At 39.6% G+C, this 26,447-nt stretch overlaps 1 protein-coding gene across 1 annotated transcript in view; it reads right to left on the reverse strand.

The window, feature by feature from the left end:
• Positions 1-26,447, reverse strand: part of LOC134531227 (histidine decarboxylase-like) — an 849,422-nt gene that overhangs the window by 321,609 nt on the left and 501,366 nt on the right. Inside the window, exon 7 of the mRNA XM_063366899.1 lies at positions 8,189-8,332. Coding sequence (XP_063222969.1) covers positions 8,189-8,332 — 144 coding nt within the window. The remainder of the gene's footprint in view (positions 1-8,188; positions 8,333-26,447) is intronic.

The raw sequence follows: 26,447 nt of genomic DNA on the forward strand, positions 1-26,447 counted from the left end.
ATATACATACAAACATACACACAAAGTTAATGTTTTTCGTTTGCATGTGTTTTAATACATATTTACAGTTTTATTCCTGGCTTGAAGAAATTTTGTATTTACTTATTATTACTCAGGCGCCCGCCATCTTGACATTTCGATGCCATCTTGGAAATTTGTATTTATTGACCTAGAAATCCGGGAAAAATGCAAAAAATTCAACAAAAACAATCATTCATGTATTGATTTAATCGATATTTGGTTCGATCCTTGACTGGTGCAAATATTTTAGTTTTGTGTAAAAAAACTTATTTATTAAATCATGTTCAAAATCCTAAACGAGGCTTGAGTTCCTGATAAACTATCCTCCCATAAGCCTTTATGTCCACGATCTTGGAAGTTTGCACTTATTGACCAATGAAATTTGGGAAAATTCCAAAATACATCAAAAAATTCACTAATTAAAATAATGAATGCCGCGATAGATTTCCGTCCATGGTTTGATTCTCGGCCAGTGGCAAGTATTACTAAGGCTTAAAATAAATGTTATATTCTGTTTCCCATTACCTTTTGTGGAGTTTATTAATCATTTACCCTACGAAAATCATCACTAGACAAAATACCTGTCCAACAAATTAAATACGTTGTCGCTATGCCTAACATTGAAGTCTAATATTTAGATACTTAGAATAAATTCCAAACAGTTCATGTAAAATGCTATACATATAGGCCAAGTTTCGTCGGACCACGAGACAAGATGCTCGCCTGCAGTACTTAACACATCTGACAAGATGCTCCATTATTTACGTCTCCAAAGACACTGGCGTTAAAACCATGTCGTCTTCGACGACCAGGCCTGGGGCGCACGCCTCATGTATAGATGTATTTACACATCTCAACCTCAACTTTTTTCTTGACCATGGGGTTAGCCTGTCTGCCTCCTGACAAGGAGATCATTTCACTCTCGTGGTTAAAATCCCACCCACCATATGTAATTTTTAGTAAAATTGTGTGTTTGTGTGTTTGGTGTTTGCGTGGTCATTGCGTGTACATTTTGTGGTCATTGCGTGTATATTGCGTGGTTATTGCATGTACATTACGTGTACATATATTTTCCCGTTCGTACATTACGTGTTTGGTATGTACATTGCGTGTATATTGCGCGTCCAGTGCATACATTGCGTGGTCATTGCGCGTACATTGCGTGCCCATTTATTTTCGAATTGCTTCCGATTGTGCTGCCTTTATTTGAATGTTGTGGTTTTGACTAGTGTATTAATGTAAATATTTCTTGTTTTGAGTAGCATATTATTCGACTGGTTGTGGGTACATATGAGAGTCCTAGGCAACAGGACTTTCAGTTTGTTACTGACTATGACGGTTTAAGGATCACCTAGTTTTACTCGTCTGATACTAAAGTCCGATAGCCTTGAGAACTCAATGGCATCTTTACCATCTTTAACGACGGCCTCGGTGAAAGTTGTACTATCCACAGAGACATCGATGGTCGCGACGACGATGGCGACACCCTTGGGGGACCGTTTACCACCAACAGTGCAGATCCTGGCGGTAGAGACGACGATGGCAGCTGAGACATTGACGACACGGAGACCTCGATGGCCGTGACAGCGTCGACGCAGAACTCGATGGAATGTGTCTCATCGTCAGAGTCAACATTAGAGAAAACTTCAACAGTCGCGGTACCACCAGCAGAAGAGACTTCAATTCCTTTAGTGCTGTCTGCAGCAGCGACTTTCCAGCATCGGTGCCATTACTGCGAAAAGATTTTCTCGAACAACAGTAACGTTCGTCGACATGACAAGAGAGAATGTGCTAAGAATCCTCCTTGCAAAATGACTGGCTGTGAGAAATGTCATAAGCGGTTTGCCACAAAAGATAATATGAAAACGCACTTGAAGACATGCAATGGTCGTGCCGTACGGCAGAAGGTACGGGTTTCGCTGCAACATCGCTGCATTGTGTTCATAAGAGTACACCAGGAATTGGTACAACTACAGCAAAATCAGTATCTGGTTCTGGTCTGAAAGGCACGTCTTCATCACCGCGGTATTCTTGCAGCTACTGTGATATGTCGTTCACATTTTCCCATGTAGCACGGAGACATGAACGGAGTAAATGTGTAAAGAATCCTTCCGTACGAAGTTTCGCTGCGATGAGTGCCATGTTTGATTTACACGTATTGACAGTTTGCGACGATATGCGAAAAATGTAGAGGTGAAATCCATATGCGTACTGATGAACTCCCTGCCGACATTTCGACTCCTCGGTTAAGTTTAGAGAATCGTGAGCGTACAGGCACGAAAACAAATTTTCAGCAACCGATTGCTATGAGGCCTGGACATGAAACCTTACCCAAGACTGTACTCGGTGCATTACAGGATAATGATAATGGGTTCTACTTGGCACAGTCTGCATCTCGTGACTACTACATCTTGAACATCCATTTTTTTTGCTAGAAAATCGGGATAATTTTTAAAATTAATGAAAAAATTAATAATAATTAATAAAAACATTACGGCACCTTGGATTATGATGTCACGTCCACCATCTAAAAATTAGTACTTAATTATTTAGCTAGAAAATGTAGGAATATTTAAAATTTAATAAAAAAAATGATTAATCAAAATAAAAAACGCAATTCTTTCATGGAGACTTCCATTCAAACACGGTTATGGCAAAATAAAAAAAATTACGACGGATCCTTGCTCCATGGAAACCGCTGACAAACTGATCTCCCACTCTCCCACTACTAAAACCTAGGTAGATATATCGCCACCTAGTATAATATCATGTCCGCTATCTTGTTATCGTCTCCTGGAGGCTGCCATATTGTTTTATAAAGCTTGAGGCCACCATCTTGTTTTCGTATGCCAGGCGGCGCTACCATCATGTACCTAATTTTAAATTTTACTCACTAGAGTTCAGTAATTATTTATTGCCAATATGCACGCCGTCTTGACATTTGGTTGTCATCTTGAAAATGCGTAATTATTTAGATATATATTAAGGAAAAATACCAAAATTCATAAAAAAATACTCATTTATAACGGGTTGATTCGATCGAATCCTGCTCAAGGTTCGATGCTTGACCAAAACAAAAAAAATATTATTATGGACATTTATTAATTTCAATAAATATGAAGAAAAGTCCTAAAATCAGCTGGAATTTCTCTACTACCAACCTCTAGTAAGCCGATGATAACTTATTCATCGCCGTGATGGAAATTCGTATAATTAACCTAGAAATTCGGGAAAATTCCAAACATCATAAATAAAATCACTTATTAATTTACTGATTGAATTGAAAGATTCATACGACAGGTTACAGAAATAAAACAACAAAATTTAAAAAAAAATTATTACATTAGTTAGCAATCTAATAAACATCTAGTTCTGCATTGGCTTGAACTACTGATTCTTTGCTCTAGTCGGTTTACCAAAGACAGAGACCAGCCAGATCCTTTCCTACAATGTCCTCTTCCTCCTGAATTCTTTTAGAGCCAAAGAATGTTGGAGTCAAAGACTGTTGAAGACATTATATCCTATCGTAAATTGGCGATCGCAACCTACTGAATTGAATGTTCGTGAAAGTGCACATTTTTTTCGTTAAATTTTCGTATTGATGCGTGTATAATAGTATTATACTGATGAAATTGTATCAAACCTAGTTGAAGTTTCGTACAAAGATGCTTGCTTTTAGTGTAATGCGTGTCCTGTGTGTTTATACTGTGTGTTCATTGCGTGTCCATTGCATGTCCAGTACGTGTAATGTTTGTCCATTACATCACAGTGTGTGTATTGCGTGTCCCTTTATTTTGTCCAATGTTCTTCCAAATGTGCTTCCTTTTTTGAATGTTGTTTTCGACTCGTGTATTATAGTAAATTGTTCTCGTTTTTGACTAGCACATTAATCGATTGGTGTCGTTTATACAAGCGAGCAAATACGAAAGAACTTTCAGTTTGTTACTGGCTACGACGGTGTCAGGATCACCTAATTTGACTCATCTGATACATAGGTCATGTAATCACCTATTTTTGAGATCGTGATGGCATCTTTACCACCTTTAACAGTGAACTCGATTTAAGTTTTACCATCATCAACGGGAACCCTGACAGCAGCGACGACGACGGTGGAGCATATCATGTCGGCATATTTGATAACGGTGAAGCAGATCCCGTTGTCATCGACGACGACAACCAAGAAGACCTTGATGGAAGCTGTAAATCGACTGCGGAGATCGCGTCAGCGAGAATGCAGATCCCGATGGAATATTTATCATAGTCGCCAAAAACAATAGAGGAGATTTCAACTGACGTGGTTCCATCAGCAGGAGAGATTTTAATTCCTGCAGTGCTGTATGTGGAGGAAACTTCAATGAATGATGTTTTTCCAGCGAAGGAGACTTAATGGTTGGTGATTCGTCGACGACTAATGAGAATCGATGTCGTAACTGTGATAATATATTCTCGAACAACACTAATGCTCGTCGACATGAGAAGACAGAATATACTAAGAATCCTCCTCGCAAAACTTTTGGCTGTGAGAAATGCCATAAGCAGTTACCCAGAAAAGATAGTATGAAAACGCACTTGAAGACATGCAGAGGTCATGCTACACAGAATAAAATAAAGGTTTCTCTGCAACAACGATGCATCGATGTGTAAAAATTTTAACAAACGTAAAAAGTTAAGTAATTAAATTTTGGTCTGAAAGGTTCGTCTTCATCGACTAGGCTCCTTGCAGCTACAGTAATATGACGTTTGCTTTTTGTCATGATGCAAGAAGACACGAGATAAGTAAATATACGAAGAATCCTTCTCGTGTGAAGTTTCATTGTGATGAGTGTCATGTGTGGTTTACTCGTATTGACGGTTAGAGACGACACGCGAAAAATAGTGTAGATGAAATCCATGTGCCCACTGTGGAACTACCTGCTGATATTTTGACTCATCGGTTTAGTTTGAAGTCTCGTATGCGTACAAGTACACACACAGATATCCCGCAACCAATTGCGATGGCACGACTGTGCTCGGTGCATTACAGGTGAATGATAATCGCTTCTAGTTGGCGCAATCTGCATTTCGTGGAATTTTGAAAGACTACTATTATCTTAATACATTTAGTGAGTCGGAAGACATTTGTACTTTTCCTGACGATATCAAGCAGAATATTATAAATCAGCTTAATGATAAAGTATAAATTTATGGGTCTTTAAAATATAACTTGTAGCTGGACTGTGTGAATGGTAAACTGTGTCCGTTAGAGGGCCGAGAGAATAAATGCGCATTTAAGACAGTGAATCCTCCCATTTACAATCCTGACGATGTGAAGCAGTCTGTTAAGCACAGTATCGAGAAACTCTGTTGGGAACAAAAGTAATACGTAAGAAAAGGATTTGGTTGGACTATGTCTTCGGTAAACAGTTTAGAGATGAGAATTAGTCAGTTCAAGCCAATGCAGACAAAATGTTTATTAGATTGCTTACTTTAGCAAATGTTCCTGTACTAGGGTAGGATTTATGTAATTGCATTTTACCAAGGACTGAATCAAGGGTATGAATACTTCGATTCAATCAGTAAATTAATGAGTGATTTTTTTATGAAGTTGGGAATTTATCCCGTATTTCTAAGTTAGTTTCGTAATAATACGAAGTTCCCAGATGGCGGTCAATATGTGATCAACGGCTTACTAAAGATTGGTAGTAGAGGAATTTAAGCTGCTTTTAGGCCTTTTCACCATATTTATTTTAATTCATATTTTTTTCCATAAAATAAAATTTTTGTTCAGGTCAAGTATCGAAACAAGAACAGGAATCGATCAAATCAATTAGTATACTAAAAGGTAGTTTTTAAAATGAATTTTGGAAGTTTTTATCCAACTTTCTAGCTAAATAATTACGAATTTCCAAGATGGCATCCAAATGTAAAGATAACATGCATTTTGGCAATAAATAATTACTGCCCTCTAATGGGTAAAAATAAAAATAGCATGGTGGTAGCGCCCTCTGGCAGACGAAAACAAGATGGCAGCCTCCAGCAAACGAAAACCAAATGGTGGCCATGATGTCTACCTTTGCCATTAGTGGGGAGAGATCAGTCAGTCAGCGAAGAATCCCTCGTCATTTTTTTTATTTTGCCATTACCTGGTTTAAAACCTCGGACTACAGGACGTAAGTGCGTTTTTAATTCAAATATGAATAAAAATTATTTTTATTAAATTTAAATTTCCCCCCGATTTGCTGGATAAATAATTACGAATTTTGAAGATGGCGGACGTGACGTCATAATCCATGAATCCGGAATGTTTTTTATTAAAATTATTACAAATTTAAAAATTTTTCCTGATTTCTAGCATACAAATATGAATTTTTACGATGGCAGTCGTAACGAAAATTGCAACGTTCTAGGCTCCAAGATGGCGGCCGTTAGTAAACGTGCAACAATGGCGTCATGCACATCCAAGATGGCGGGCATGACCAAATGTGTAACGTTTATTGAATCCGATATGGCGACCATAACGAAATGTTTAACACTGATGTGTTTATTCAAGATGTAATTTTTTTATTAAAATTTTACTAATTAACATATTTATGTTATTTAAATTTTTTCCAGATTTTCTAACATAAATCGGAATTTAAGATGGCGACGTAACGAAAAGTGCAAAGGTTATGTAATAATTCACGATGGCGAGTGTCACATAAGCAGTTTTTATTATTTTTTTAAACTGTAATTAGGTTTTTTAATTTTTTTATTATTAAATTACATGTTTACTCTCACCGGGAATCAAGCGAAGAACAGAAATTGAGTAACATAACATTTGAATAGGTAATTTTTTATATTTTTTTTACATTTTTTTTTTCAATTTTTCTGTCAAAAATTATAGAATTTGAATTTAATGATCAAGGTCAAGGTCGTGACCTCGGTGTCTTAGGGTGGCTTGTTATTAAGACTCTTAAGCAGTTTCTAGGAAATTTCTGAGGCAAAAGTCTTTAGAGGTTTTTAGAATTCCAAATTTTGGAATTTTTGAGTAATAAAATGGGGAATCTTCCCCCAAACCGCAAATATTTCCTTCGAATTAGGTTTTTTTTTTAATTTTGAGTCATTTAGGAGGAATTTTGAGTCCAGTATGGCCGCCATGACGTCACAATCCAAGATGGCGGACATCGGCTCCACCTCCACAGCCTGAAGCCTGAGCCAGTCGGGACCAAACTATACTACTGCCGATGTAAAAATTTCACTGAAATGTTCCATATTTGTATGTAGTATTCTTTTCATTAACTTGGTGTTTGATAACCAATCACTTTAGCAGCCAGATGTAAAGATATAACTTCCTTTATCAAAAAACCTACTTTGTTATAGATATCTTATGAAAATGTTTTTTTTTATTATATCTTATATAATTCCTGAAATGATTAACCTGACAATTAGATAGGCCATTTGAAAACGAGTTAAACTACTAATAATATTAACTTAATAGATAACTGAAGTGCAAACAAAAGATCCCTAATGACAATAGGACATAAAACTAAACATAGATTATGTCAGTAGCAAAGTTTATCACTAGAAACCTTTGCCCCAAGGTGTATAGAATGTCTTACCCCATTTAAGTTTACTTTTGTTCAATTGTAGTTCGTGCCATTGTACACAAGTAATGCAAAATCTAGTGGAAGAATTTAAATCATTATTTTCCACCAAAGAACAAAAAATGTGCCAAAAACTGTTCACTGTTTTAGTTATGTCTACAAACACTCAAAAATGGCAAAATAATTACATAAAATATTACAAAAACACATAACTCATTTTTCTGGTCATGTGCTGTCAGATCACCAAGAGGTCTCACAGTGCTACTGATGATAGTTAGACAGTGTGCTGCTTATTCAGATTCTTCCAAAACTCAGCCCGGTCGTTTTAAAATGTTGGTGGAAACCTTTGCCTTATGGCAACTTTTACCCCCGCCTACACTATATTAGGATGTTTTCCTTCAAGAAAGGAAGTATCCCCGAAAATGTATTTTTTTGGGTAATTTTGAAACATCCTTGGGGAAATTTAAGTCATTTTAATCACAACACTTTCATTTTAGTTTATCTAATATTTCCGTATTTTTTTATAAAAACCCCAATGCTTGACAAAAATATTAATGTCGAAATTCTGAGTTTAACTTACCGATAACAATGGGCGACACACTTACATAGAATGGAATGAGTCCTGCTTCCCTGTCCATCTGTATGGCTGTTGCCAACTTGCTTCCTCGGAGGCAGAACTGTTCATCACTCTGCACTGTGTGCAAGCGCACACTGCTGATCCGGCAGGCTTTCGTCACTGAAGAATGTGCCTAACCATGTACACGGGAGAACTCATTAGCCTTCATTTCCGCTACACTATTTTTTTCAAAATAAATTAAACACAAGAATAATTTCTTTCACTTCATAGTTTATGAATTGAATGTTAAAATGTTGATCAAGCAATAAGTTATTCTAATTTCAAAATTAAGTACGAGTGGGAGCAACTTACCTTTCAAAATCATTTTTGATATTTCTTAAAATGCATCATTAAAGTGAAAAAAAATCACATATTGAAACGTTCACCAGTCAGAGAAAAAGAAATCAAAGTCTCGGGTTAGTGAAATGTGTTCGAAATGTTATCATGGTTTGGGATTTAACATAGCAAGAATAGTTTTATATTATTTAAAAGGGTAAATGCTAATGCACTTGTTTTTTTCCCACACAGTTTATGTGTAAAATGATTCAAAAATTTTGACTTCAATTTATCTAGTAGGAGTTATAAAATTACATCTGAACATTTCTGTATCATTATGTAAGGCAATTAATATTTAACAGTAATTTTATTTTATTTAGATATATTTTTTTGGACATGCCCACCGACAGTGCAACAACTTTAATGGTAGGCACGAACTCACACACATACGAAAGATATAATTACAAAAAAAATTCACAAAATAAGACAAAAATTAATTTAGTAAACTTTCTTATGTTGGCACAACTTCTTGAAATTCATCTTTATCACCCATGTGTTCTTGTGTTGTATTGTAAAACCTAATAACTAAAATGTTAAAAAAAATGACATTTAGGATACGTTTGTTCCATTAAGTATTTAAGTTGGGTCGGTATTGTCCCTTCATTTTTATTGAATGTATTTATTGCAGGAGGCTCTGTCTCAGTCTTAAAGATATAAACACGTTTCAGACATAATGTCTCGGCAAGTAATGAATATTTTCCATGTTACATGCAATATAATTAATCTCATTCAAATGCCGAATAAATTTAACCACCAACTCGATAGGTCAACAAAGAAGAATTTTCTTCAAAGAAGTCATGAAAAAATGTAAGTGATCAAAACAAGGGTTGGGGTTGTAATATATTGGGGAGGGGGAAGCACATAGCATCCCAGAAGTATTGCGTTAATATTTAACACAAGATTGCGGCTAAACATTTGCCATGGGGGTACTGAAATAACCAGTGGCCATAAAAAGGTTATGTTGTCTGCAGTAAGCAGCCATCTCGAATTTATTCGTCTGCTGTCAGTCGCCATCTTAGTTACGAGGTTGGCAGGTAGATGGAGCTAGTGGTATTTATTTATTATATATAAAAAGCTTAGGTATTTTTTGGTTAGGTTTCGAACCGAAGGATGGTGACTACGCAGGAATTGAAAGGCCGAGACCTAGCCACTAGGCTAAAAATTTAGTTTAAAAAATAGTTATAAAAATAAAGAATATATTATTTCAAAAAATATTTTGAAAGTATGTTACAGCCCTGGCATTAGGCAGTACTTATGTTGTCTGCAGGGAAGCGTTAGGGTTGTCTGCAATAGTTCCATCTGTTGCTGTTAAAGGGTGCCATCTCGGATTCAAATTTGGTAGGCACGCCTCGTATAAGGGACGTAGCCGCTTACTTGGTCTCAAACCAAACTCTCTGAAACGGATTAGATGTGAGGATTTCAGTTCTGAGTTGGGTATTAGCTCTGAGATGGTAAAATGTTGAAAAGAGTTGGGATTATTTTGAAGCAGGCATCAGCTCTTACATGGGCATTAGCTTAGAGGGGGCTTTAACGTCTGGGGTGCATTAACTCTCATGTAGGCATTAACTCTGATGTGGGCACAAATTCTAAAAGTGGGCAATATGTGTGAAGAGGGCATTAACTTAAGTGGGGGTAACATCCCTGTAAAGACATCAGTTCTGAGGTGGGCATCATATCTGAGGAAGGCATAAGCTCTGGAACAGGCAATTGTTGTAAAACAGTTAGTTGCTAGACAGACACTGTCTATTGGACATTATCTGTTAGACTTTAGCTCTTAGACAAGCATTAGCTTTGAGACCAGGATTAACTCTGGATAGTAATTATATCTAAATCAGTTATTAGCTCTAAAATACCTATGCATCGTCTTGGTGTAACTGCATATTTTATATTTATGTATAATCTTCTTTATTGGCAAAATACTAATATTCTCTGCTAGCTAGTGCCTAGCTGCTATATAATCACATAGGATGTGATGAAACATCAATCAAATTACGTAGGTTTTGCATAGTACACTATAGAGTAAATTATAAAATTTGCATAATATACAGGCTGAGTCTGAATTTGGCTAACAAACATCAGCTGCAAGTTCTTCACGACAAAATATGTTGAAAACCTCAATAAAACTTGTGGTCTAAAGGGCTTCTTAAGTCTGGTATACATTTAAGTTAGCAGATGATTTTATTTTTTTTGTAAATTATAGAGATAGTATTACAAATGAACACTGAGACTCTCGCAAATATATAACTGAATGAAATTTTGTCACTGCAAAAAAAAACTAATTTGTTGAATAGTTGGGTTTAGTAACATGAAACAAAAATAATATGTAGAAAATAAAGGTGCTCATGTCAATTCCTTCGAAATTGTATGGATGGCCTTGATCACTGTCGCATCACGTCATTCTATTGATGTGAGGATCGTGAGTTCAAATATTCCAAACTGCAAGCAATATTTTAATAAAATGCACAAAATACATAATTTATTACTATTTTTACAATACCATTAGCCAATACCAAACACATTTAACAAGACCACTGATGATATATGTATGTTGGCAAGTGATACTACCATACCATCATACACAACAAGAAAAGTATTGGGAAAAAATTACGGGATGAGTAGATGACGGTATTGAACCCAAAGTGAGCGCTCTATCATTTAATTGAATGAAGGACATTCCAGAACATAGTTGAAGAAGTCATCGAGCTTCAAAACATATGGTCATAATAAATACATTGAATTAGTATGAGGTTAATCGTTTGGCAAGTTAAGGCATGTCAAGCTAAGCAAAAATTCCATATATATTGCCTGACATTGATTTAATTTGTTACGAACAATAATAATAAATATATAGCACATCGAGATTTATCTCAAATACATATTTTTGTCAACCATATAAGGTTTAAAAAGTATACTATTTACAAAAAATTAATAATATAATTACTGCATTAAAAAGTTTTATAAATACCAAAAATTACATTATAATTTTACAATAACCCATTAAACACACTAGTTGGAAATATTCAAGAGCATTTCAAGGTCCACAGCCCCTTTAATGCATCGTTTAACAGTGAATGACCCCGTAAACAAGAGGTAGTAGAGACACTTATGTGCTCCAGTGTCCACTACTGAACACCTCTCATCAATGTCTTCGACCTACACTTATATCGTGGCATCACTTGCTAGACTCGCAACTCTCTGTACCACTGCACTTCAGATCTCCATCTCGCAGCTACAATCCCTAGCCCCGTGCCTCATTGTTCAACTGCCTTTCAGCTCTCCACCTCATGTCCTCACTCCCTAACCCCGCACCCCTTTGTCTGATTGCCGATTAGTTTTCCAGGTCACTGCTTAACTCTCTAGCCCCACTGCTTTAGTCCGACTGCATTTCAGTTCTCAAGTTCACGGTAACACTCTCTAAACCCACGCCTTTCGCTTCGACTGTACTTCAGTTCTCCAGCTCGCCGCCTGAGTCCCTAGCTCTGCGCATCTTGTTCCATCTGGCCTTCAATTCTCCACCTTGCCTCCTTTCCTTAGCCCAGTAACTCTTGCTCCGACTGCCCTTCAGTTCTGCAGTTCGCTGCCGCACTCTAAAGCCCCGATTGTTGTGTCTGACTGACATTTAGTTCTTTGGTTGGCGGTCTCAATCACTAGCCCCGCGCCATTTTGCTCAACTATCCTGCAAATTTGAAACTCACTGTCTCACTCTAGCCTAGAGTCCCTTGGTTCGAATGATCTTCAGTTCACCACCTAGCGGCTTCATTCCCTAGCTCCACCCTTATTGTTAAAATGCTTTACAGTTCTCCAGCTCGCTGCCTCACTCACTAGCACAGTTTATGGCCTGACTGCCCTTCAGATATTGATATTTCTGGTTCACTCCCTATCAACAAGTTTCTTTGTCCAACTGCCTTTAAGTTCTCCCATGCACACATTCTATCCCTACACCTCTTAGTGCAACTGCCCTTCAGTTCTCGAACTCGTCATCTCACTCGCTAACCCCTCGCCTCTTTGGCCGACAGAAATTCAGTTCTTCAGCTAGTTTTTTTACTGTAATTTTTATTCATCCAAATAATATGAATGATATTCAAAAATAATCCCTAACTCCGCAGCACTTAGATTGGAAGCCCTTTAGTTCTTTAGTTTACAGCTACACTCCCTAGCTCCGCAAAGCTTAGACCGAAAGCCCTTTAGTTCTCCAACTTACAGCCTCACTCCATGACCCCATACAGATTGGTCAAACTGACCTTCAATTCACCAGCTCGCGGCCTCAATCTCTATTACACACTTTTTGTCCAACTGACTACCAGTTTTCCATCTTGTGGCATTATCTTTAGCCCAGTGCCTCAAGGTCCGACAGAAATTTAGTTCTTTAGCTAGTGATCTTACTCCCTATCCCCACCCCATTTCCTCTAACTGCCATTTTGTTCTCAATTTTGGCCACAATTAGTTGCCCTGTGCCTATCGGATAACACTTTATTTAGTTATCAAGCTAACAGCCTCACTCCCTAGCCTTGCGCCTTTCGGAACAACTGCCCTTCAGTTCTATTGCTCTCGGGCTCACTCTCCAACACGTCTCTTGGTCCGACTGCCCTTCGGTTTTCCAGCTCTTGGCCTCTTTCCCTAGTCCCGAGCCTCTTGGTCCGACTGATCTTCAGTTATCCAGCTCACCGCCTCACTTCATAGCTCTGCGGATATTGGTATAACTGCCTTTCTCTTCTCCAGCTTGCAACCTCTATCGCTAGCACCTTGCCTTTTGGCTTGATGCACTTCTGTAATCCAGCTCATGGATTTTCTTTTGCCTTTTGCCTCTTGGTCTTACTGCCCTTCAGTTCTCTAGCTAGTGGCCTCACTCGCTAACCACGAAACATTTGGTCCAAATGCATTTCAGTTATTCAGATCGTAGCATGACTCCCTATACTCGTTCCTCTTGGTCCAGCTGGCATCCAGTTCTCCATCTCGCGGCCTCATTCGCTAGCCCCTCACCTCTTGATCCAACAGCACTTCATTTCTATAGCTCATCACCTTACTCCTTAACCCCACACCTCTTGTTGTATCTGCCCTTGAGTTCTCCAGCTTATGACCTAACTCTTTATACCCACACCTCTTAGTCTAACTGTCCTTTTGTTCTCCAACTAGGGGCCTCACTCCTAAGAGCCGCTCCTCGTGGTCATGTTTTACATGTGTGAATCTCAGTACGATCTTCTCTGTGTTTGTTTTGATCTGTTTTGTTTTCCCCTGTTTCAATGTTGCATTTTTTGTTTTTGTGTTCGCCCTTAACTCTCTTGTAAGATCTGGGAGGATTTAAATTAGAACTGTTCTTTTGTTGTGATTTATTGTTTACCTTCTCTGGCCGCCTGTCGACAATGTCGGAAAAATTTCTTGTGAGAGTATTTTTCGGTGGACCCGAAGTAAATTGTTCGGGCCACCGCATTACATGTTTTTTGGATGATAGTAATTTTGTTATCGCTTATTTTTGTTTCGGTACTGTTCCAGGTTCTGTCCTGGCCTCTTGCAGAAATTACAATACAATTCTTGTGCCTGGGTAAACTTAGGTTTGGAAGCAAAATAGGTACTGCCCTAATGTTTTTGTGGTTGATTTTGTGGTTGCGGTTTGTGGAACATCCTGGGTTCGATATCAGTACTGCGTTTTTGGTAACTGCTAAAATGTCCTAGCCGATTCCTCTGAAAACGTGCAAATTCAACGTTTGTGGAGTGTATGCACAGCTTATCCAATTCCGCAAAAGTCTGCGGGCGGGTCTGAAACACTGATCTAGAGCGTTCTTCTGGGATGAGACCATCCAGGATCGTACTTACCACCTCGGGTTCTAAACACCTAGTCTGAGAATGGTCGCCTGCCACTTCTTTGACATCAGAAATGTAACTTTGGAGGGGTTAATTGCGTTGCTGCAAACGATTATACCATTCTAAATGTATGTCTAAAAGGAGCCGCGCCAGAATAAAAAAACCTGAAATGTCGGCATGATCCTGGTCAAAGGAGAGATTATTTTGAATGGCCAACGTAGTACGCTCACTCAAAGGTGGCTGTGTTAAGGGAAAATTCACCTCGAAAAGCTGTTTGTCAGGGATACCACCCTTAAGGTGTAATTAGAGCAAATGTCTCAAAAATTCGATTAGCTTCTTTGGGTTCAAACCATCTGTTTCCGGTAGACATGATAGCAATCTTTCAATGGGGTGTGGAATTTTAGAGTAAAATCTGTAGCTTGTTTCCGGGCTACTGGTCGGTATTTGAGTGGTTTGTGCTGTGGCTGGCTAGTGAGTTTGCGAGGTCAGAGTTGGTTGTGCCGGGGGGTGGTAAACAGTGGCTGGACTGGGTAGGGAGGGTGTGACCTGGGGTGTGGTCAGTTGGTGTGAAACATGAGTCGTAGATGGCAGTAGGGTGGTTTGCCAGGAGGCCAAAACCGATGTGATTTGTTGGTATAGGTAGAAAGGTAGATGTGTGGTTGTGAAAGTCCAATACATACTGCTCAAACTATTGTGTCCTGGGTAATTGCTGGCCTCTAAAAATGGCTGCGAAAATGTCACACTAGTGACAGGCTTAGTGGTAGCCGACTGGTTAGGGGCAACTGTGAATAGCGGCTAAGTCGCAGCCTGCTGGTCAGGGTGTATGACCATCGCTGTGTGGGCGTTCGTTGTTGCGATGTAGGGAGTGGGGTGCGCACTGCGTGGCTGGGAGGTGGGATAAACTGGTAATGAAATTTCCGGCAATACCCTGTCTGTAACGTCTGGGTACTGCACTTCAGTAGGGACAGGCTCAGGTGGCAAATCGGGGTTTTCCCCTTTGGACATGGCTTCGGGATCTATCCCGCGGGCCGGTGTTCGAGAAACCTGGTATAAATCTTGCTGGGTATTGTCGAGAACCGTAGCTCTAGCTCTCAACTTAGCCATTAGGCTGGGTGCTTGTTGAAGACTTTTTTCTATTTCACACTGGTAGATACCATTCGATTTTCCTTTGAATAAGGTACTTAGGTTATTGAACCTGGGTGTGACATGAGCGAGTCTTCTTAGATACCTATAAATGTTTGCCTGACTGTGTTCATTTTCTATGTGCTGTGTGGCCGGGACAATATCTTGGAACTTTGAACATGTGACATTGTAGGTACTTGTTCAAACAATCGATATCAAGGTTTAGGGCAGACATTGAGATGGCATCTTGTATAGCTGCCCTAAGACAACGTCTAAGGGCTTGAGCATCCCCAGAGTCAGAAATTTATCGAAGCTTTAGCTCGTATTGGACTTCGTCCTTAAGCAAAAGCTCGGGTGCGAACATTTCGCTACTATAATGTTGGTGCCTAACCAACGAAAACACTTAGACACAAACTAATCCATAGTTACTTAGAATTAATGCACACAGACCCTCTTAATACTAACTTAGCGTTTAACACTTACACTGCGTCTTATATTTAATTTGTCATCATGCAAAGACCTAGATATGGCGGGAGTATATGCCTTTTGAAAAAGGAAACTCATAAAATTCTTTAACATAGTGTTCAGCTAGAAAGAAAAAATATTTGTAGTGGTAAAATATCCCTGTATTATTATTATTATTATGCGAAAAGAAAAAGAGAAAAAAATTATGCCTTCTGGCACGGGGATATGCTCGATGTACTTCTAATTGCATGGCACAAGCCGACAGGCTATGCCACAGTGAAAGATAGTGAGGGGGGAGAGATAAGATAGTCGCCCTCCTCATGAGATGGAACAAGTCATGTGAGGACTGCACTGGCCTTCTCAAACATAGATAAAACCGGGGGGATGGCTGGGCCAATAGGGTGTTGAGACGAGCGAAAGAGAAAATCAATTTCTCGGCTGTGAATGACCGACCTTGGGCAAGCGGTCGCTGTTGTTGGGGGGGGGGGTTGTTGTGGTGACCGGATAAGTCATGTACGTGCGATAGAGCATGCTGCCTGCACGGAAGTAGCACAGACAAGGCCACGTGGTGTCTAACACAGCGCGCAAAGTGAAGAAACATGGGAACTTTGAAAATCAAAAATAATCTACATATTTAAAGTGAAAATTACTACATGGTGTACCAGCAATCAGTTCACAATTATAATAATACAAAATTGAAATTCTAAAAAAAAAAAAAATATTTTTTTTTAGGTATGTCTACTCGACTAAGACCAAACCATGCTCTGCTACCATTTGTAATGCCCCTCGTGCCCCAAAATTATATTATATTAATTTAATAAAAAAAATCCTAGGAAACAGCTGATCAAAAATATAAAGAAAAATAAATGTATTACCTGAGGTGTCATGAGGCGGTAAACAAGACAAATTGATACTCCCTGCACACAAGGAACTTGGGAGCTAGTGGATTGTTTCAAATAGATATAGGTAAATAAGAAATAAATAAATCACTACATAAGTATATTGGTCTATATGATTCTTGGCTTATTTAAAAAGTATTAAATCAAAACTGTTTACCATTTGTTTTAGTTTCACCAAGAAAGGTATTAACAAGTTATTAAAAGGAGGGCTGTCTCGAAATGATTTAGACACACCATACTATCTTTTAACAACAAATCAAGCACAGAATTTTTTTTTTAAATGTCCTTCCTGACATATTATAGCATGTTAGGTTCGTCCACTCATTACTGTAAGAATTTCACATATTCTTATTTGTTAAATACTTTATGGTACTGACTGCTGGTTTTCATTTAAATAATTTCTTTCGTTGGTTCTAGGGAGAAGTTATATTTTAAAATATTACCCGGGGCTTCAAAGTTAGACGTCTGGCCGGGATAAAGCTCTTCTTAAAGAGACTCGAGTTCGAGGTCCTGGACAACATGATGGGTGCAATTTCGGTGCCCAAATGTTGGAACCTGTCTGAAACACAAGCCAAATTCAGACGAATTAGACCTGCTTCCCGACAGTCAAACACAGTCGGCGCGAAAAGGCCAACAAATAGGAATTCGGGGAGGAAAATAGACCGAAGTACTCACCAAACATGGTGTAGCTCCTGGGCTCAGGAAATGTCTTGTGCCGACATCTGAATTGCGCAGACCGAGAATAGCGCGGGTGTTGTGGAAGAAACCATGATTTAGGAAGATAAAAAAATTAGTAAAATGTAAACTAAAACAATATTTGCTGCCTAATTACAACGACTGACTGGCTACTACTAAATTTAGAAACGGGGATCACATCCGTTAACACCGATGACTACATTTCTAATTAGAAGGAAGAGTTCGTTGTTGTAGCGAAAAAGCCTCTCAACAGAGGAGATGCCGATATGAAGTGGTAATTAACCGAAATCTAAGTTCCGCAATGGTGGACAAAGCTCCTAATTAAAACGGGCGCTCGGCCCTAGGGAAAAGAGGGGGAAGGTTTGGCTCTGGACCGAAAACTTCCAGAGGTGACCGAGGTGGGCGTAACTACATGTTCAGTTTGTGTGCTGAGGGACGACCACTGCACTCTCTACCAGCGGGCACAGAAAGCTACATAGGATCGACTTTTACAGGATGCGAGTAGAAAGCATAGGGCCTTATGGCACAGCTGGTGCTGCTCTCTGGCGGCCTAAAGGGGAAGGAAAGAAGGAAGTTAACAAAGTCGCCACTAGGTATCGCGGGTGTTAGCTCCACTCGCTGGCGACAAATGATGAAGTAACTGTTTCTGCCACTAGATATTGTGGGTGGTCCATATCTGCACATATTTTTTTCTGTGGCAAATCGTCCTTGAAGTAGGCCACTGCCTGGCGAGTTTACGTCTGGGCAATGATCCTGGTCTAAATTCCGTGAACCAAAGGGGGGACTGGGGGTGAGGGTAGACATAAATGCAACGAGGCTGGGAAAGAGCATCCTAATGTGACTTCCTATGAGTGAACCTAAGATGTATGCTTGACAGGAAGAGCTGTTGTAAGCTGGTCTCTGAGAAGTGGTAACAACTCGTCCAGAGATGTTGCATGCAATTTTAGTCATGCAGGGAATTAAAGTTACAGGCCCACAGGTGTGACTGCAAGTGGGAGAAATTTCATCTGGACTGCTAACAACATCTTTAGGCTTGCAAAAGCTCAGACTGGCCCCTGAGAAAAGGTGCCTCGGTTCACTGCTGCAAAGTTTAACTAAGTAGAGTACACCACCATAACAAAGTGTAAATCACACTTGTGTAACCAATAAATATGAAAAACAAGATTTCCAAAAATAATTATAAATTATAATAAAAATTAAAAAAGGACCAAATTTTTTAATTTCCAGCACACAATGTGCCACCCATTGGACCATATCACTGTAGTAAGCTAACTCTCAGCTTGCCTGAGTGGCTCGCTCTATATAACCACGGGGACAGTCTGTCAGTACATCTGCCGAATGAGAGGCAGCTTGCGAAGCATACGCCCTCTGCGCGATGGGGCTATAGTGATTGCAGTCCCCCAGGCCAAAGCCGAGATGTTCGCCACAAGGTTTCAAGACACCTTCCGGTCGGCCTTTCCCCGAGTCGGCACCATGGGTGCCGGACTGCGCACCACAGACTTCCGGGCAGGAGATGCCTCAGCCTGGCCCTATTAGTACTTCTCCTCGCCGAAAATAGTGTTTAGAGTGATAGACGGGCTCTCAATCAAGAAGACGTCCAGGGTTGTTTAGATACCAGCGAGGTTCAATTGATCCCTGTCTGGGAAAGGCATCATATTTCTGACGTACATTGTCAATGGCATGCTGCTGTCGTATCACTTCCCGTCCGCCGGGAAAATGGAGATCGTTGTCCCGGTACCCAAAGCAGGCGATTTGGCTGCTCAACATCCTGGCCAAGGTGTCCAAGCGCATCTTTCTGGAGTGCATCAAGCTCTCTGCCGACATCCTGCTCCTCCTGCCGAGCCATCAGTTTCGGTTTCGCCACTGTCACTCGGCCATGCATGCCATCGCCGCCCGTGGACCTTGTGATGGCCGGGTTCTGTGCACACCACCACTCGGTGCTGATCTCACTGGATCTTTTCCAAGTTATTGACTTGGTGAACCACGATGGCCTCCTGTGCAAGCTCCATGCCTACCAGCTTCCAGAATGGTTGGTATCCCTCCTGTGCAGCTTCCTTCGGGGCAGGCACTTCCAGGTCAGGGTCACTGCCGCTCTCTCACTGCCACTATCCATCGCTGCGGGGGTGCCACAGGGCTCGATTCTCAGTTCCATGCTGTTCGCGCTGTATGTGTCCGATCTCCCAGTCATGCCAAGGGCGACCATGTACCAAGTCGCTGACGACACAGCCATCCTCCTGGAGGGAGATACGACCTAGAAGCTGCAGGCGCACACCCAGCATTGCCTGCGGATGCTCTGCATTTACTCCAAGCAGTGGGGCGTCCAGCCAAATCCTGAGAAGACATCGGCCATGTTCCTGACCATGCATCGCCCACCTGCCCCAGCCCCGCCCCCTCTTCTCGGACATCCACTCGCGTGGCAGTCTAGGGTGAAATACTTGGGGGTCCATCTGGACTACATGCTCCAGTGGATGCACCACGTCATTACCATGTCTGGAAAATTCTAAGGTGATATCAGAGCGGTGCACCCACTGTCGGTTAACCCTTTGTTTTATAGTGGTATTTCTATGATACCACTTTGAAAACATGTTACTATTCACAATGTTTCATTGGTATTGCCGAAATACCTCGTGTTAGTAAGCCTTGTGCTGCTATCTGGCGATCCTAACAAGAACAAGCAACATTGGCTGCTTTAATTTTTCCTTCCGCCACGTCTGCTAAGTTACACAATAGATTCTAATTTATTTAAATATATTTCTGTGTGCCTCAAAGCTTGTCCCATGACACAGGATGTCAGGATCCGCCTGTGGGAGATGCTCATTCAGCCCATTCTGTTCTATGCTGCTTTCATCTGAGCCTATGTACCAGAGTACTGCAAGATGCCCACTTACTCCAGCTACAACTACGGCCTCCACACCATTCTCGGCTGGCTGCTTCACACTGCCGTCCACCTGGACATTTGGCTCAGCAACGTTCCGCTGTTCCAAGAGCGGATCCACAAAATGGCCCACCACTTGCACCGGAAGGCCGGCCGGCACAGCAATCCAGTGATCACTGCGATCGGTGACCATGGCATAAGGGTTCTGCACATACACCGTCGCGTCTGAGACTACCTGTTGCAAGATGCACCTTGATGAAGGGGTCACACCGAGATCCACCCTTTGGCAATAGCTTTTGCCTGCTGCACTCCCTGGAAGACCGTCAAACACATTTATGTGCTGACCTCCCCTAATTGTTAATCAGCATCGGTCTTCTAAGCCATCCCCCTTTCTTTGTGAATGTTTCATGTTTTAACGACTGCTGTCTCACAACACCATGCTGCGTGATGGTTTTTTTAATTATCCATGTCATATTTCACTTAAGTCACCTGCTTTGTTCTATTATTTATTTAAGCCATCGCCCACTGATGGTTTAACGAAAGAGGTGAATGTGCTGGAGCATCTAATTTATACTGGAGGGATTGTGCATAGTACAAGTTTGAAAATGTAGATAGCCGATTCAAAATGTAACTAAGGAAAGAAACATAAACCACCGAAAAGACCGACACTATGCCCGAGTGAACTTCGAACGCCGGTATTGAACTTAGTCTCCACGAAGGGTTAGCTGGACTTTATTATTTTTCTTCGTCAGTCGGACTTAGGCCAATTCGCGAGGAGCAACGTCGAAGCACTACGTGATCGTCAGTGACCAAGTGCCAAAGGTAACCAAAAACGAGTCAAGTGTCGACTGTGTGGCGACCGGGAGACTATATGGAGAAGTTGTGGAGGAAGGAATTTGGTAATAGCGAGTCCGAGACAGAGTCGGACAAGAGCAGTCATTTATAAACACCCGTATTTTAAGAATATAGTTATTCCTTTGAACTACAGAGTAATCACGAGTGGGCAATTATACAATGGAAGTGCATGTATGTGACGTCCTATAAACTATGTGGTCAAACTGAGTCAGGTGTACCAAGGTGTGTATTACAATTCCCAACTTAGACTTTTGTACACCTGATTTGAAGCTTGCATCGAGTAGGGGTGTTCACTCGGTACAAATACAGTCCAGAAGCAAGTTACTTCTTTGGAAATCACGAATCACTGGTGTGTGTGACTGGTGCGAACATGGTGACATTCCCGTCAAGAGGATTCGTGGCCTGCCCTTCGCACCTCTATTCAGGTTTCAGGACAAAAATGCACCAACGAAGTCCATCCATAGCGTCGTAAGGGAAGTAGGGCACTGGATGGCCGGTGAGCAAACTCCAGTGACGACTGGGCGAGCGACACCTGGGACAGGACGACCCATCGAGTGTTGAGGCGAGTGTCCGGCCATATTGGACCCGGTAGCACGAGGGTTCTATTATATGTAAATATTCTTGTAAGCAACACTGCAGGCTTGGACTTAAGATATATAATGTAAAATATTTTGTAAGATAACTTATGTATAATCATTACCATAATATTCTCTTGTGATTTTTACTTTGTAAATAATTATTGTGCATTATGTATGTTTTGATTATAATCAATTTTTTCCAAAATAATGTAAAAACATTGTGAATAACTCTTCTTTACTTTGTTTAATAGAGTAAAGCGAACAATAGACCCTTAAAATATGTTCAAATATTATTTTAAGAGTAGTAGTATGCTTTGGTATGTCCGGGTGCATGCACAGGTGCGTGTTACTGGTGCAGGGTTAATGACCGATTGCTCTGACGTCACGGCGGTCATCTTGGATGACATTGACCATGTGCTTAACCTTTGACCTTCAAAATAAGTCAAAATTGGCCCAAAACTCACCAAAATTGGCCAAAATTACAGTTTTTTTGAAGACAAAAATCTCGCCAAAAAATCTCAAAAAACTTGAAAAGTTATTTTTTTTCTTTTCGAGGGAAAAATACCTGTTTATAGGGAAAATTTACCGTCTTTAGTCCTTAAAAATACCAGTGGCTAGAAATGTCATATAAGGCTTAAGCATCCATGTTTACAGCCTCCAATATGCCTCTGACATCACCATGTAATAGGTCATCATGGAATATGTCGTCACCGTTGCAATTCCTGTTAGGCCAACATCTGGAAAATCTTTATTTATAATCCGATTTAAATGGAAAAAAATCTAAAATTTATAAAAAAATTAAATTAATGTAATTGAAAAAATATTTTAAACGAAACATACACCTACGACATCGAGCTCGGAGTCGTAGGTTCGAAGCCGGTGAAGACAAAAAAATAAAAATGACGACCAGTCCTTCCTCCACGGAAGCCGCTGGCAGATTGACCTCCCACCATTGGCGTGCGCAGAACTTCAGCAGTGGTGGTGCCAGATTATACAACAGCCATATCATTCATGGGCCCCGAGACTAAAGCGGGGGTTGGGGGGGGTCCTCCCCCGGAAAAATTTGGATTTGAAATCGCAAAATGGTGCTATTTAAGGTGTTTCCGAACAAAAACATTAAATACACAGATGTAAAAATTTTAACATTTTTTATGACAAGTTTTGGCTTTTAACGTTACGATCGCCAGGAAAACTACAAAACTATTTACAATTTTAAGCTTTGTTGAGCCATAAAGTAAATTGCACAAATTGTTTGCACGGAATTCATGCTGGTGGCTTTAAAAAACCGTACTTACATGTTTTCTGAAGACGCCAAATAAAAGCTAGAAAAAACATTCTCAAATGTTAAGTTTTAAATCAACAAAACAAGGGAGTTTTTGTAACATACCTCAAATATGTAAAATATTAAAATAATAAAAATACACAAATAAGAGTGGGCAAAAGTTTTAACTTTTGGAATACAACAAAAATGTTTTGTCGGCGACTGCATATGAGTCATCGAGTAAGCCTATCCTTTTAACTAACTAAACTCTCTCTCTTTTTTTAAAATAAACCCTGGCAGACGGCGGCTATTATTTCGTGCGCCTGCCGAGTGGAGTGAACAGTGGACACCGAGCGCGCATTCTATGAAATTGGAGGAGAACTAGGAGACGTTCCGTAGCCGCGGCCCGCGTATACAACACAAGTAATTGCACCTGGGTTGTTTCCGTGTGATAGTTGGTTCGATTGATAAATGATATAGCCTACTGATAGTGTTATTTATTAGCACATATCTGTAACTCGACACGATTGGAAAACATATTTTTTTTGTTGAAAAAATACGGTTTTTTGTAAGTATGTATTATTTCTGCTTGTAAAAAACGAAATAACATTAACCCTAATGGTGGTGCCAAGGCACCTGTGGCACCTACCGTGCGCACGCCTATGCCTCCCACCACTTATGTCAAAGTATATATCGTCACGTAGTATGACATAATATCCTCCATTTTGAAAATCCATATTTATAATGCTAGAAAATATGGAAATGTTTAAAATTTATTTAAATAATTTATTAATTTAATAATAATGTAAAATATTTAAAACTCCGTTGCACTTTTAGTTATGGCCGCCATCTTGTAATTATGTAATTATTGAGACATAAATTCTGGAAAAATACCAAAATTAACCAAAAAAGTTTACTTATATATTCGATCAGTTCCTGTCATTGATTTGATTCTTGGCCAGTGCAAGTGTAACAAAATATTAAATAAATTTTAAATTCTGGTTTATATTACCTTAGGCAGAGTTTATTAATCATTCACTCTACGAAAAATAACTCAAAACAATATACCTGACCAACAAATTAAATATGCTGTTGATAAGCCTAGCATGAAAGTCTAGGTTTTTTAGATTACATCTAAAACATTCATGTACAAAGCCATCCAAACATATAGACAAAGCATATTCGTACCGCGAAACTGGGTCATGAACAATGTCAGATATATAGACCATGATTACACAGTTCACACAGGAAACGGAACGAACAAACAGTACACAGGAAATGAAATGACCACACAGTACACATAGGAAACGGAATGAACACACAGTACACATAATACGCACAAGAAACGGAAATTGCACAGTACACACAGGAAACAGAATGAACACACAGCACACAAAGGAAACGGAATGAACACACAGTACACACAGGAAACAGAACAAACACACATAACACACAGTGCACACCCGAAACGGAATGAACACACCGTACACACAGTAGACACAGGAAACAGAATGAACACACAGTACACACAGTACACACAGCAGACAAGGAATGAACACACACAGTAGCGGAAACACAGGCTTATTTGGAAAACAGAATACAATAAATAAAACATTATATTTTTGTAATTTAAATTATTTATTTTATTTCTCAACATTAAACAAATGCAGGTATAACAAGTCATTATTGTAAGTAGCCAGCCTCCTTCAGTTCTTTGAGTATGAAGGATATTTCTTTGATCCACGAATAGTTTCCTGCACACAGAGAGGCATGTAGAAGTCTTAGCCGGTCAACTAATATGTTTGGATCTCTCCATGATGTGTAATCAATTTCTTCTGCTGCGTTCAATTTCCTTGCACGTTTATTATAAATATTATGATCTCTGGTGTCTTCCGTTTTAACACGAACCACAACGTCACTTTCATCATCGAGCCAATGATCATCACAAATTGATCAGGATAATTTATATTATTACCTAGTATTCTTCGTTTTGGTCTCAGGACACCATCAGAGTCTGCAATATATTCTGCTACGTTCATTTTCCTTGCACGTTTATTATAATTATTATGATCTCTGGTGTCTACCGTTTTAGAACATACCAAAAGTCACTTTCATCATCGAGCCAGTGATCATCACAAATTGATCAGGATAATTTATTTTATTACGTAATATTCTTCGTTTTGGTATCAGGACACCATCACAGTCTTCGATTTTGTTTGCTTTAGGTGCTTCAGCACAGTCTTCGATCATGTCACCAGCTTCAGAGTCACTATCGTCATCACCATAGAAGTCAGCATCTTCATCCGAATTACTGTAAGAACTCGAAATCTTTGATGTTGGAGCTTCTTTACTGTCTAAAATCTTCCTATTTAAGTGTCCATCATTATTCCAAAGTATGGAGGATCGACTGAATATGGGCTTGAATGTATTCTCACTTTTCACGGTGTTGATACTTCCGTTAGTTTCAGTCTTCCCAAAGCCATCAGCATCCTTCAATTTATGTTCTTCGTCACTACCGGGTGAGCTAATACCATCACGCTCAGGACAAGGAAAGTTATTTACGTCAACCAGCACACTCCTAATTTGTGTAGTGTATTTATTGATGTCCTCTATGCTGTAAGTGGGGTTGTATTTAATTGTTCTAACATGTCTTTTTAAGATGTCAATTTGTGTTAACAACCTGCTACACGGATTAGAGCTTAAACTATTGCGTAGTGGGTTCTTAGCATAATCATTATTCTCATGACGTTTAGCATTCCTTCTAAAGGCAAAATCCTTGCTACAGTATCTACAGCGGCTTCCTACCGATTCAGCTGCAGATAACAAACCATGATCCATGGTAGCTTCTGTGACAAATGTTAGATGCAAACTGACAGTTTTCAAATTGGAACCATTACTTAAAAATATTTTTTTTAATATTTCATCAGCGATAGTTAAGTTATCTTATGCAAAACAATTTGTTGTATTTCTGCTTGTCAACAACATATGATGCCACATTTTGCTTGCAGTTAAATATATTTTATCTCTTTTATGTGGGATGTGGAATGCTCACTAACGATCGCAAAAGAAGGAAGGCCTAGCTAGACAACAAGGAGAAGGAAGTTCGCCTTGCATGTTGATGCTTCTCAGATGTTTCAGGACATATTACTTGACTGAGTAATGTTTTTTTTTTTAAATTCCAAATGATAATATTATTGTAAGACACAAAACAAGGCTACGAGGCTTCGAAGATTTATGGCTTCAAATTGCTACAATACCTCCATTCACCAGCGAGAGTTAATTTATCTCATGAAATAAAATTGTTGTAAGTAGTCCCGATTATTGACATGTGATGATTTCACGTGTTGTGTTGAGTCAAAATT

Source organism: Bacillus rossius, chromosome 3 (genome assembly GCF_032445375.1).
Source record: "Bacillus rossius redtenbacheri isolate Brsri chromosome 3, Brsri_v3, whole genome shotgun sequence".
In the NCBI taxonomy this organism is placed as follows: Eukaryota; Metazoa; Arthropoda; class Insecta; order Phasmatodea; family Bacillidae; genus Bacillus; species Bacillus rossius.